Source organism: Tyto alba, unplaced genomic scaffold (genome assembly GCF_018691265.1).
Source record: "Tyto alba isolate M040663 unplaced genomic scaffold, T.alba_DEE_v4.0 Super-Scaffold_1, whole genome shotgun sequence".
In the NCBI taxonomy this organism is placed as follows: Eukaryota; Metazoa; Chordata; class Aves; order Strigiformes; family Tytonidae; genus Tyto; species Tyto alba.
Window position 1 is genome coordinate 21,651,358 of NW_024881261.1, and position 12,025 is coordinate 21,663,382.

General features: G+C 40.9%; 1 protein-coding gene across 7 annotated transcripts in view; it reads left to right on the top strand.

Moving 5' to 3' along the window:
* LOC104357036 (WASH complex subunit 2) overlaps positions 1-12,025 on the top strand; it is a 37,796-nt gene that overhangs the window by 16,114 nt on the left and 9,657 nt on the right. For 3 of the 7 annotated variants that reach the window (XM_042796293.1, XM_042796419.1, XM_042796366.1), the window contains 10 exons: positions 1,251-1,343; positions 1,861-1,953; positions 3,312-3,428; positions 4,859-5,022; positions 5,472-5,583; positions 6,509-6,682; positions 7,698-7,880; positions 10,173-10,301; positions 10,502-10,597; positions 11,667-11,786. In XM_042796293.1, the coding sequence (XP_042652227.1) occupies positions 1,251-1,343; positions 1,861-1,953; positions 3,312-3,428; positions 4,859-5,022; positions 5,472-5,583; positions 6,509-6,682; positions 7,698-7,880; positions 10,173-10,301; positions 10,502-10,597; positions 11,667-11,786 (1,281 nt within the window). Of the gene's footprint in view, positions 1-1,250; positions 1,344-1,860; positions 1,954-3,311; positions 3,429-4,858; positions 5,023-5,471; positions 5,584-6,508; positions 6,683-7,691; positions 7,881-10,172; positions 10,302-10,501; positions 10,598-11,666; positions 11,787-12,025 lie in introns of all 7 variants that reach the window. The other 4 variants (XM_042796486.1, XM_042796698.1, XM_042796623.1 and 1 more) reach the window with 3 other exon arrangements.

Genomic DNA, 12,025 nt, shown 5'->3' on the forward strand with positions numbered 1-12,025 from the left:
GTAACTGAAAGCATCTTACTAAGGCCGGATTGAAATGAGAGCAAAATGAGAAGCCTCTGATATAAAAAAAAAAAATGTTTATGAAGTTCATGTCTGAAGTGAAACCAGCCTGACTTAAGAACCATTGGTGTCACAGTTCTGCGCTGCAGAGACTATGTCTGCATTTATACCAACCACTGATAGCAACTTAACTGGTAACCCATTGCTTGTATAAATTGTGGGAGATGAAGGTGGATGTTACAGTTCTACCTAAGCATATACAGTACTTAGAGTGTTTAAAAAGCTATTTCTCAGAAGCTGTAGAAAGCTCTAAATGCTGTCCTGGGGACCAATGTACAGAGTTATGAGAGCCTTCTAATGCCCACTCCACTTTCACTTTCAGAGCAGTGTTTTGAGGAAGGTTGTAATGCTCTTTGTTTCAATGGCAGAGATTGTGTATACTCACTTTATACATATTTCCTGTCCAAGGAGTATTTGAATGTAATGAGCTATAGTGACTCTTCTCTCCTCTGGACTGGGAAGTGTACACTGCTGGGGATGTCTAATGCAAATTGCTGTAGGACTTTCTCCTTATTGTCTTATGAGAAGCACCTGAGCACAAGGGCCAAAGCCAGCTTCTATTTCTGGTGCAGTGCAAGAGTATCCACGGTCAATGAAGCAGGAGTGGTGGTGGGAGGTCATCCAATACCACTGCTCTGATCTCATATCACTTGGCTTTCCTGGAGGAAAGGATGAGAACTGTTTCAGCAGCACCACTCCTGCCCTGTCAGGAAGTGAGGGCTGTTTTATACTCCAGGCTTGCTGACAGTAGTGCTTGGGTCTGGAATCATTCTGAGTTTAATGGCAATATAGCTGGTGGCAGGCTGAGGCTGTGCTGTGCTAATCCAGGAAATGGTGGCTGGCACAAACTCTCATCTTCCATTGTGCAACACAGCTTGTTAAAAGAAATATTTTTAACTCACATTGAATGACCTTGCATGAGTTGCTGCATACATCTTTCTGCTGAGAAGGATGGTGGTGGGAGTGGAGGCCTATGGTAAAACCTACAAGTCACTTGTGCATAACTCTGGCTGCATGTGAAGAATTCGCTCAGCGCATGAGTTTTGGACTTCAGCCCATGGGTGATAAGCTTGTATTCAGTACCTTCAGCTGCTGGGACACTGCTAGCAGCATGCCTCTTAGAAAGGGTTATGTGATGTGCCTGCATTTAGTGAGTCTAAATGAGTGCTGATGCAGTGTCTTTGCCCTAGAGTCAACCATCTTCAGGTGAGGACTTCAAGCCTTTATCTGAAACACTTTCAAGAAAACAGAAGGGCCTCTTCTCTGATGAGGAAGATTCTGAAGTGAGTAATCTCTTCAGTAAATCACTACAGAAATCCTTGGGATCCGAGTCACCCTGACTTCAGTCCTCTTGTATCTGGGAACTTTTTATTTATCTGTAGGAGTGGGAACTCTGGCATCCATGCAACTACTCCCAGCCACCCTGAAAGTTCCTCCTTGCTCCAAGAGTGAAAACTCTGTGAATCTGTTCTCTGTCTTCAGAGAGTTAAACTTGTGTGGTACACACAGGCATAAATTGAAAGCCTGAAGAGGGGGAGATCAGCAAATCGAGAGCAAGAATCATGAAAGACTGCATATGTTTAATCTTGTGTCCTTGGCTTCCAGCTAGCAGTTATTCTGCAAAGCTGAGGAAAATCCCCATGGAGTTGCAGGCAATTCTTACATCGGAGTAAGACAATCTTTCCCTACTTCACAGGCACACTAAACACTTATTTTAAAAGGAAAAATACAAATGTCCCATTTACAGTTCTTAAACTTCTAGCATTGCTTTGCAAAGTGACCTTTCTTTGGTTTGCACAGGACTTGTTTTCATCAAGTAAAATTGTGAAGTCTCTCCCCACCAGCAAGTCCATGACAAAGGCTCCACTCTCCTTGTTTGATGATGATGAAGAGGTAGGTACTGCTTCCTGATAGAGCCTGTATATGGGAACCCTCCTGCACAGCCTATTGCAAATGCAGCAGGAAATATTCAGAAGTCTACAATGCTAAGCTTGTAAATGGAGTGGTAAATTAGAGCACTAAATTGATCTTGCATTGTGTAGCAGTTCTGAGCATGTGTACAGCATTGTGGAGGAGAGTGGTAGCAAGGACTCTTGTGAGTTCTTGGTGTCTTTTTAGTATTTTGTAGTCAGTGCATGTCATCTCTGGACCTAAACATGAGGAATGTTATTCCTCTGATTGATAGGACTAGAGAATGCTGAGCAATATTACAGGTATGAGCTTCAAGAAGCTGTTTTATCCTGGTCTGTGGTACCTAGCCGCGTGGATGACTAATTGCTTCTCTTGTGCCATGGCTGGTGAATTCCTTTTTTCTCGCTTTTCAGTGTGTAAGAATTGTGGCTGCTGAAACAGATCAGAGCACAGTTTGTGGAAGAAACTTAACAAGATAGAATTAGTGTGTCCTTTTATTTTTTTTTTTTTTTACCCTCTTCCTTTCACACACCCTCCAAAGAGCTTTCAACTCTGGGCCTGCAGCCTTCAAGGTGAGTTAACTTGCCCTTAATCCAAGGCAAATAGGAGGCCTGCTCAGTGCCCTAAGATAGGGGACTTCTGCAACCTCAGGATAAAGGTTTCCTGTTCAAGAGGGGTCTGCTTCCAGCTCACCTTTCTGAACAGGGGCTGTTCAGAAGCAACTGTCAGGATAGTGAAACATTTTGTAATGTGGTAAGGTGTCTGTTATCTGCCAGGAAGGTTGTGTTATGGAACTGAAGTTCAAGTTGGGTGGAGTAAAGCATAAATAGGCCTTAGGTAGTGAAGACAACATATGCTTTTGTGTATTCTGATGCCTATATAATAATCTGCCGAAGAGTCTTGGTACTTGCCCAGTGGTAGTGGTTCAGCTTGCCTGTTGCCTGTCGTCTCAGAATAGGATTCATTCTCTTTCATTATGTAGATGTAGAAACAGTGCCCCATTGTGTTAGCTGCTGTGCAACAGAATTGCTGTGTGGTGGTTTTTGGCTGCTGGTCAAGCCTTATGGTGGAGAATCTGTGGGCAAAAACCAGGCTGTGTGCTTTCAAGTGCTATGTGCATCAAATGCTGTGTACGTATAATTCCCTGGACTAGAATACTATATCACACTTGAAATTGTCTTCAAAAAGGGGTCACAAAACACCATTTCTCTATCCTACTCCTTTGAGAAGTGGATGGCAACAGTCTTGCATGCTGATGACTCCTTAGTGAGCTTTTCATTGTGGCTTTGGCTTTTCTCTTTTTTTTTTTTTTCATATATTTTTTTAAATTTTATTTTAAGGATCTATTTGGTGTGGTACATGCCAAGAAGCAACAGGAAAAACCCCCGGAAGAGAAAACAAACCAGTCAGAGCCACTCAAGAAAGCCTCCAGCTTATTGTTCAGCAGTGATGAGGAGGTACTGAGGAGTAAGATTTGATTGAAAGGGGTTACTGGGCTTTATGCTGGGTGAAGCATAAAACTGTTGAGACAGGAACCACAGTCAAACTCTGCTGTATCCACATGCTATGCATACCCCAATCCTGTGACTTTTTTGTAGCTGAGGAAGCTATCTGATTCTTGGCCCAAATTATCTCAGGATCTAGGTAATAGAAGTCATGTGGAACAGAAAATTGATATTTTCAATGTTATTTCTGCAAAGATTGATAACAAATGGAGGCTGCTGCCAACAAATCTGAGTTGAAAATACTAAAAGGGAAAAATAAGTTTGCTCTTACTGCTCTAATTTATGTAAGGAAAGTTTAGCAATTCTAGATAGATATGTGTTAATTCTAGATAGATATGTGTTTTCTTTGGTTTGTGTGGTTGGGGTGGGGTTTTTTGCTTGTTTGTTGTTTTGGTTTTTTAGGTTTTTTTTAATCTCGGTATGGGAAAAATTAAACGTAAATAACTAGGCTTCCCTCTTCTAGGGGTGGATTAGGTGTTGCCCTGCATCTTAAATGAAAGCCAGACATACCAACTAAATTAAAAACTTGTCCAGAAAGTTTCTGAATTAACTTGCATGAATAGGATCCAGACTCTTCTTAGCCCTCCCTCTCTCCAAAATTGCTCCTTTGTGTAGACTTGATTTTTATTACCTGTCCTGTAATTGCTTGTTTAGTGGATAATAGTAATATCTTTAGACACATTTTTACCTTAATGTAGAGTAAGCCAAGTTCATACTTCAACATGCATGTAGTCCCTTTCAGAAAGGGGACAAACAGAGGTAGGGAACGGGGCAAACTACTAAAAAGTGCTGGGAATAAGAAAACAGACAAGCTAGAACACTCTCCCAAACACAGAAATGTTTCCTTCTGATGTAGATTTTTTGGACTTGTTCAGTCGGTAGGCTTGATTAAATGCTAGCTCCAGAGGGGAAAAAAAGAAGGTACTGTGGTTGAAAGTTGAAGGAGTAAGAAGTGCAGAGTTGTGCACGCTAGTAATGAGGCATCTTGGGTGTGGGTGGTGTGGTTTTTCTTTTTTTTTTTTTGTTTTGTTTTTTCCCCATACATCAAACCTGCTAATTATTTGAGTGGCTCAAATCAGGTTCTACTGGGTGACCTTACTCCTGTGACTGCAGCTGACACTGATCTCAGCTGTCAAGAGCAGCTATAATAGTAAAGTGTGTGTACGCTGTTTTGCTGGGCAAATATCGTATGGAAGAGGTCACCAGGCCTTCTGCAAAGCCTGAGCAATGTCAGATTACAGTGACTAACACAAAGGCAGGAAAATAAACTAGTAGAGAGATGCAAAGACTTCCAAGATGCTGAAGTGTTTCTGCTTATAGAGAAGATGGGAAAATGGCTTTGACCAAGACAAAAGAAAACTTAAGGGTTCCATATGTTTAAGGAACACTGGAATGTCTACAAGCCAGCTAAACATCCTTCTGAAGATGACAGAAAAGAGGACCCTGCAAAACCAGCTAACACTGTCAGTCAGGCTAAAGCTGTGAAGAAGACGAGCCTCTTTGAGGAAGAGGATGAGGAGGATTTATTTGCAATCACTAAAGAGAGGTGATGGTCCTGGGAGAGGAGGAGGGGTGGGGGCATTTTTTCTGAACAGCCCAGCAGGGCCCTCAAAACCAGACAGACCCAGGTGTATTGCAAGTGGTGTCCCTTGCTACTGCTGCTGAGGAGGAAGTAGAGGTATGTGATTGGAAATGGGCAGGGCTGGGCTCTTTTACATATTTTGTGTCTGTGGTGAATCATTCTCCTTGCCACCACTGAACTGGGATTCCCATTTCCATGCCTGCAATATAAAATCCTCTTGACATCTTTTTATCTTCACTTCTGCAGCAAGCTGTGCAGACAAAAAGGGAGAGCGGTAGAATTGTTGAGACAGTGAGGAAAGAGAGTCCTATATCTGGGATCACTTGCTGCAAATGATGGTCCTAATTGATACTATTAAACAGATGCAATGCATGGCCTCTGAAACTTTTCCGCTTTCTCCTCTCTCATTGCAGCCAAAGAAAGCCACAGAAGGTATCTTTGTTGTTCGAAGATGATGCTATTAATGGAGAATCACTCTTCAGCTCCCAATCAACACTACTTTCTTCAGCTGCTAAGGCTGCAGTGGTACCTCCCCTTTCTTTTAAAATTAATATGGAACACTTAGTCTTTTTATAATTTATCTTCCTTATTAGATACTGAATTTAAGTCTAACTTGTTTGAGACAATAGTAGTTCTAGCAAATTGGGAATGGGAACAGGACACACTGAATTCTTACATGTAAAGCTTCTTACTACCATCAGCCCAATATAGATTTCAAAATTTTCTTGGCCACTAGCCCTAAATTTGTTTGATTTATGCTAAAATCCCTTCCTGAGGATGTTGAGAGCTCTCAACCATAAAATACCATTAAAAAGAATAAACAGCTTATTGCTGACTGTGAAGCTAGGGCTTCACCCTTTGTGTCACCTCAACCTAAGCTGATTCGGATGTGTCTACAGGCTTCTTCCTGGCCTTCTGAGGGTGTTTATGCTGTCCTCTGTCTTACGAGCTTAGCCCATAGTGTACTACCTGTCTGATTGTGCTTTGGAATTGAGAGTAGGAGTTGCAAAAGCATAATGCAGGTGTATCTGTAGTGGGAATTCCTGCATGTGTGTGCTGCCCCCTCACCTTGCCTTTCTGCTTGCCAGGAAAACAGTTCTCATGGCCCATAAAGATAATAGGCTTGGCAATAGAAGGAGAAACAGGCAAGCCATGGTCTTAGCTGCTGGGAGTCACAGGAAACAGTGCACCAAACAGACAGGATTCCCAGGGCATTCGCTCTAAGCCTGCAACTGCTTCCTGGTACTCTTCAACCAGACTCAAGAGCCTATAATACTAGAAATCAAAAGTCACAAACCAGAGTGTCCCATGGGAAGGAAGTAGGAGAAGTCAAGCATGTTGCCAGTGTCCTAGACCCCTGCAGAAGGCAAAATGACTCTGCTATCCCACAGGAGCGTATGCTTCTTATATACCCACCAATTTTGTCACCAACATTCTCTTAATTTTGCAGGAGAAAGTAAAACCAGTACAAGCACCATCTTTCTGCAGCGAAGAAGAAAAGGAAGATCTGCCAGATAGAGCCCTAAAGTCTAACCAGGTAGAAGATACATTGTGTTTAGAAGAGCCTGGAGCAATTCCTGTGCATAAAGGAACAGATGTTTCAGGGCAGCAAACAAAGGAAAACGTGAGGATTTTCTTAGGTTAATCTGAAGTTTGGTAAAGGTTCAGTTTAAATAAAAAAACCCAATCTAACTGTGCTGCTCAGGAACAGAATTTCTGGATTGCCTCTCTGCCAAGTGGAGAATAGCTGTCTTCATTTAGCAAAATCACTTGTCAGTCAAACAGCAAATTGATTAAATGGCATTTAAAAGTTGTTTTCCAACTGACATACGTGAGAGAATTGTTCTGAGGTTTCTTGAGGGCAGAGGGGTTGGATGAGGAATCTGTTTTGTTTTTCCTCCAGAGGGAGTTGAGCAGTCTTCATTGACATGAACAGAGCTTTCCTTTAAAACAGAGCTTGTATTAATGTGCAGGCTTTGCTTCAAGCTCAGTAACTTTGTTTCAACATACTCTCTGATGAACTGTTATAAATGGTGTTGGTAGCTGTAGCTTTCAGGATTGTGAATTTATTCTGGGCAATACTGTTACAGAACAGTATTGATGTCTATTATTGAAGAAGCTTGGGCACGGTCTTACTGAGTGATTATTGGGGAATTACCAGCTAATGAATTTCCAGAGTAGTTATCATACTTTGCACTTTCTTGAGAGCATTCAAGGTTCAGGTAGTGTTGCCCACTCTAAAGAATCCCAAGTTGCCTCAACTAGTTACCTCAGAGATACGGCAAAGCTGTTTAATGCAGCCTTGTGGCACACATGCAGCCGGACATATGAATGAAGAGGAAACCTTATACAGGAAGCTGCTTATTGAAGGTGCTACAGTGTAGGGTACAGGAGGAAATTCTGTTCCCTTCAGAGCCACAAAATGTGTTCTCTATCTGCTGCCTCTTGATAATCTGTATGTTGCTATTCTGTCTACTTAGGAAAAATTAGTTGAATATAGTTGTTTGCTTGGTAATGGATTATGGAACTCTGACCACTGCTGGTATTTAACCAAGAAAGCTTAGTGTGTTCTTGGGCAAACCTGAACTAAGTAACAGGCTGATGTGTTAATATTTTTTTTTTTTTTTTTTTTGGTGGAGCCTTTTGCACCAACATCCTCGGAGCCAGACAACAGTTCAGATCTGTTTGCAACATCACCACCAGCTCTGGAGAAAGATGTCAAGACCCAAGCTAAGAAGGTGTTAAGCTTGTTTGAGGAGGAGGAAGAGGAGAGACTGGAAGATGATGATGGCATTAAAAATGCACAGAAAGAAATTGGTGTGGTGAGTCTAGGGAAGTTCTTGAACACTACAAAATGGTATTTCTACCTCTACTATTCTAGGCAAGGTTTTGTTTTTACCCTTCTCTCTCTTCATGTGATGGAGGCCAATCTTTCTCTATTTCTAAACTTCGAGGTTCTTGGGTGAGAAATTATTCCTGCTCTTCCCCATGATCCTGTATCCCTCTGTAAGTTTTTCCATCCCACTAACTCAAAAGTATTTTGCTGCATGCTAGAATGAAAAGAAATTCTGTACAGATGTTTTGGTGCAGCTACTTGATGAGTGCTGTATAGAACTGATTCCCCAGTTACCCCACAAGGTCAGAGATACTAGGAAGTAGAAGGATGTAGAATTTGAAGCTTTGTGGTTTATCCCTTAATTTTCTTTATAGTGTTGCAGTTTGCTTGGTGAATATATGCCTACAGACTTAGCTTCAGCAAGAATAATCTTAATTCTATGTTTACTTCTGTTTTTCAAGTATATGTGTTCACTTTTAAAAAAAAAGCCTCCAATTGCCATATTCTTGCTGTCTGGCCTTCCTGATACAGCATATACCATCAAGAGGTAAACTTTGAATCTTCAGCAGCAGTATCTTTGAATCCATGGCAATGTTCCTGTTTCGGCTTGATGCAGATGTACCAATTTTCTTCTGTAAACTTGAACTCACATTGAAAAGTGCATACTGTATACTACATAATGCCACAAGGTTTTGTCATCTTGGTGTGACCATATAAAGTCAGTTGCCAACCCTACAGGCTATAAACACTTTATTCAGAAGACCCTGGAGCTGAATGAAATAGATGTCTCTTAAAGAAAAATTCCTATGTATTGCTGCTTCTGACTTGAAATAGATTGTTAGCTTGAGTGCTTATTTACTTGTGAATGTATCCTGTGTTTGTTGAGGGGGCTATGCTGTGAGATGGTTGCAAGAAGCCACATCTGTCCTGTGAATTTGGAAAGACACAAATCTTTTCAAATCTTTGCTTCAAAGCACTCAGCTGTCAGCATGTAACAGTCACAAAGTGATTAAGGTGCTGAAATACATATTCATGCAAAAATCAGAATAGGTAATTCAAGAACTTAATCTTTTTGATATGCAAATCTGAAAGGTACTACTGTTTTCCTTGCTTATCTCAGCTTGATACGTTTCACGTGTGGATACTTCTAGATGTATTTGGGCATAAACGACAACAGTTCTATGGCTCTAAAAATGTGACCTGGCTTTTGATATAAAATTACAGCTGGTGTGCAGAGAGGCTGAGAATGAAGCAGTAATAAAAATCATAGTACAGGGTATATGGACCAGAAATGGTGTACTAGAAACTAGTTTTAGTAGGCAGCCCTTTGAGACTTCTGGAGATTAAGACTGGGAAGGGGAGAACTGGGCTTTTCTTATGACTGCTGTTCCTGCTGCTTGGATTTTGAGTCTGATGTTATGCTACTGAACATTGTCATGCTCTTAAGAGACATCCTTTCATTTGTGTAGGTCCTGAAGAGACAGTTGGGTGGTGAAACACAGATACTGACCTTTACCTAGACATTCAGTGGGGTCTTTGCCTTTTGCAAGTCAGACCTGGGTGCATATAGTGACCATGATCATAGAAAGACATTATTTTCGGTGTCCAAGCAGCTGATATTGATTGGTTTGCCAGATAGTGGAGGTCTGATAAGGTGATATGTTTGACTGTCAACCTTCCCCCCACCAGCAAATTTGAAAGTACAAGTTCTTGCCAAAAGCAGACAATGTGGTCTTTTCTTCATTGTGGGGGTGTGTTTGCTAGAACGGGGAATCTAGCAACAATAATATCTGTACGGGCCTTCAACTGTGGTTTTTGTGATTTTATTTTATCCTTCTTTAAAAAGGTAGCTTAGGAAGATAATTAACCAAATTCTCTTCCTCTCACTTCTCAGTCCTGCACCCTCAGCTGAAAACAGCAAGGCATAAAAGTCTTCCTGAAATATAAACCTTACCATACGCTCATGATAACATATTGAACACTTTTTTTCTTCCTTCTAAGGAAGCTTTACAGGTAAATAGTAAGGGCTGGATCTCAGGTCAGCAGACACAGATACATATTGGTTAATGTTTTCTCATCAAATTGAACTGTTAATACAAATATTTATATTGTAAGTTTTTCAAATTTAGTCAAAGTAAAATATATAACTGGCAGTTGTATTTTTGTTACCAGGGTCATAGTGTGTAGCCTCAGGTGAATTGTAACCTGCCTTATCACTAGGCAAATAACTTTAAGGAGGGGATTTCTCACTGTGGGGACCTTTCTCCTCTCCTTCCAGGCTTCTGAGAAAAGTTCTCGGCCCAAAAGCACTGGAGTCTTTCAAGATGAAGAGCTCCTCTTCAGTCACATACTTCAGAAGGACAATGATCCAGATGTCGACCTCTTTGCCAGCCCCAAGAAGTCAATGGTGAGTTTAAAGTCCTGCTCTGAACCTGCTATTTAGAAACAGTCTTTGAAGTGTGCAGCCTACTGGTGTTCCTTGTTTGAACACAGAAGTCACTGATTTCCAGGGAGGGCCAAATGCTAGTATGAGTTGAGGCATCATGGGCCAAAGGAGATGTGCTTTTGATCTGTGCCACATCTTTTCTTTATCTTTTGTCTCTTTAGCCTGCAAACCGTATCCTGAAGCCATCATCTGGAGGAGGGCTTTTTGGGGATGATGAGGAGGATGATCTCTTCAGTACAGCTAAAACAAACCTTCCGGTATCTGTTCCTCTACTGTAAATGTCTTACATAAAAGACATTGGAAAGAAGCGTGTGGAAGGGATTCTTTCCATATGTATTCCCACAAGAAGTGAACTGAATTCTCAAATCTTTTTGAGTTAATAGAAATAGCCATTGTGACCCTGAAGTCATAGGGAATAAACAGATACATTAGGTCTCCCAAAGCTGGGATGGGAGGATTGGGTTCTTTTACTTTTTGTGTACCACTGGGACTGGCTTAGGTGTAAGAGAACACACCTGAGCAGAAATCAGAGTAGTAGAGTTTGTATTGTTTAATTGTTTAACTTGCTAATATTACTCTCCTGTAGTTCATGCATGGCTGGTGAGCCTTGCTGTATAACTTCTGTAATTAAAGTCTCTGCAGGTTGGTTTGATTTAAGGTAATAAATGTGATATTAAAATCCTTGTGATCACTGGATTGTTTTTAGAGGGTGAGCAGCTGCAGTAATGAACTAGACTGCATTACAGGTGGTCTGAGGTCAAAATCCTAACATGCATTCTAAACTGCTACTCTGAATGTATTTAGTTTAATTAAATTGAAGCCAACTTTTACTTTAGTCTATTTTCATGTCTGTGGCTGGAAGTTGAGCTAGAAAACTGGCAACAGTTCCTGGAAACAGTTTTTGAGGACTGTGGAAGGGGTGGTCTTAAGTAATTAGTGCTTGGCAGATATATATGGAGCCTGTTTGCTTGAAAACGTAAAAATAGTAGTGCTTCTTAGCTAGCTTTGTGCTTTTATTTTCCCTGCTGTCCTGTGCATGAGGAAGTATGTATGCATTTGGAAGTTTATTGAAATTCATTATTTATCATTAGCATAGACAGCAAAGGTTGAGGTAGGCTAAAGGAATGAAGGAGTGCAAGGTCCTTGTCATTGCAGAGCCAAAAGGCAGTGTCTACTATGCACTGCAGTGTCAAAAGATGTGGCTAGTTTTCTTCTCAGATAGAAGCAAGATTTTTAAAAGATTTGCCTTTTTTTTTTTTTTTTTTTTAAATCTGCAGACCATGCTTTTTACCTGATTCATGTTGACTTGTGCTCTTAATATTTCAGAAAATAGCTGAGAAGAAAACACTTAAAGTTGGTACTGGTCCTTCCTTGGAGAGCAGTAACCTTCTAGAAAGTGCTTTGAATGCCAAACAAGATGAAGCTTTGAAGGCAGTAACTACAGAGGCAAGTACTTAAATCTTGTGCCTGGAACAGCATGCAAAGGAAAAGGAGATGTATCATTTTGTTTTAAGTAAGTCTATCAGATAAGATCAAAACTAATGCCTGGATTCACTGGCTACAGACTGGCAGTGCATGGGCAGACTTGTCCCTGCTTATCAGCAGGTGTGCTGTTACTAGCAAGAAGTTTAAATGCTATTGATACAGTATTTTATTCATTGCCCACACACTTACAAGGGCGAAGT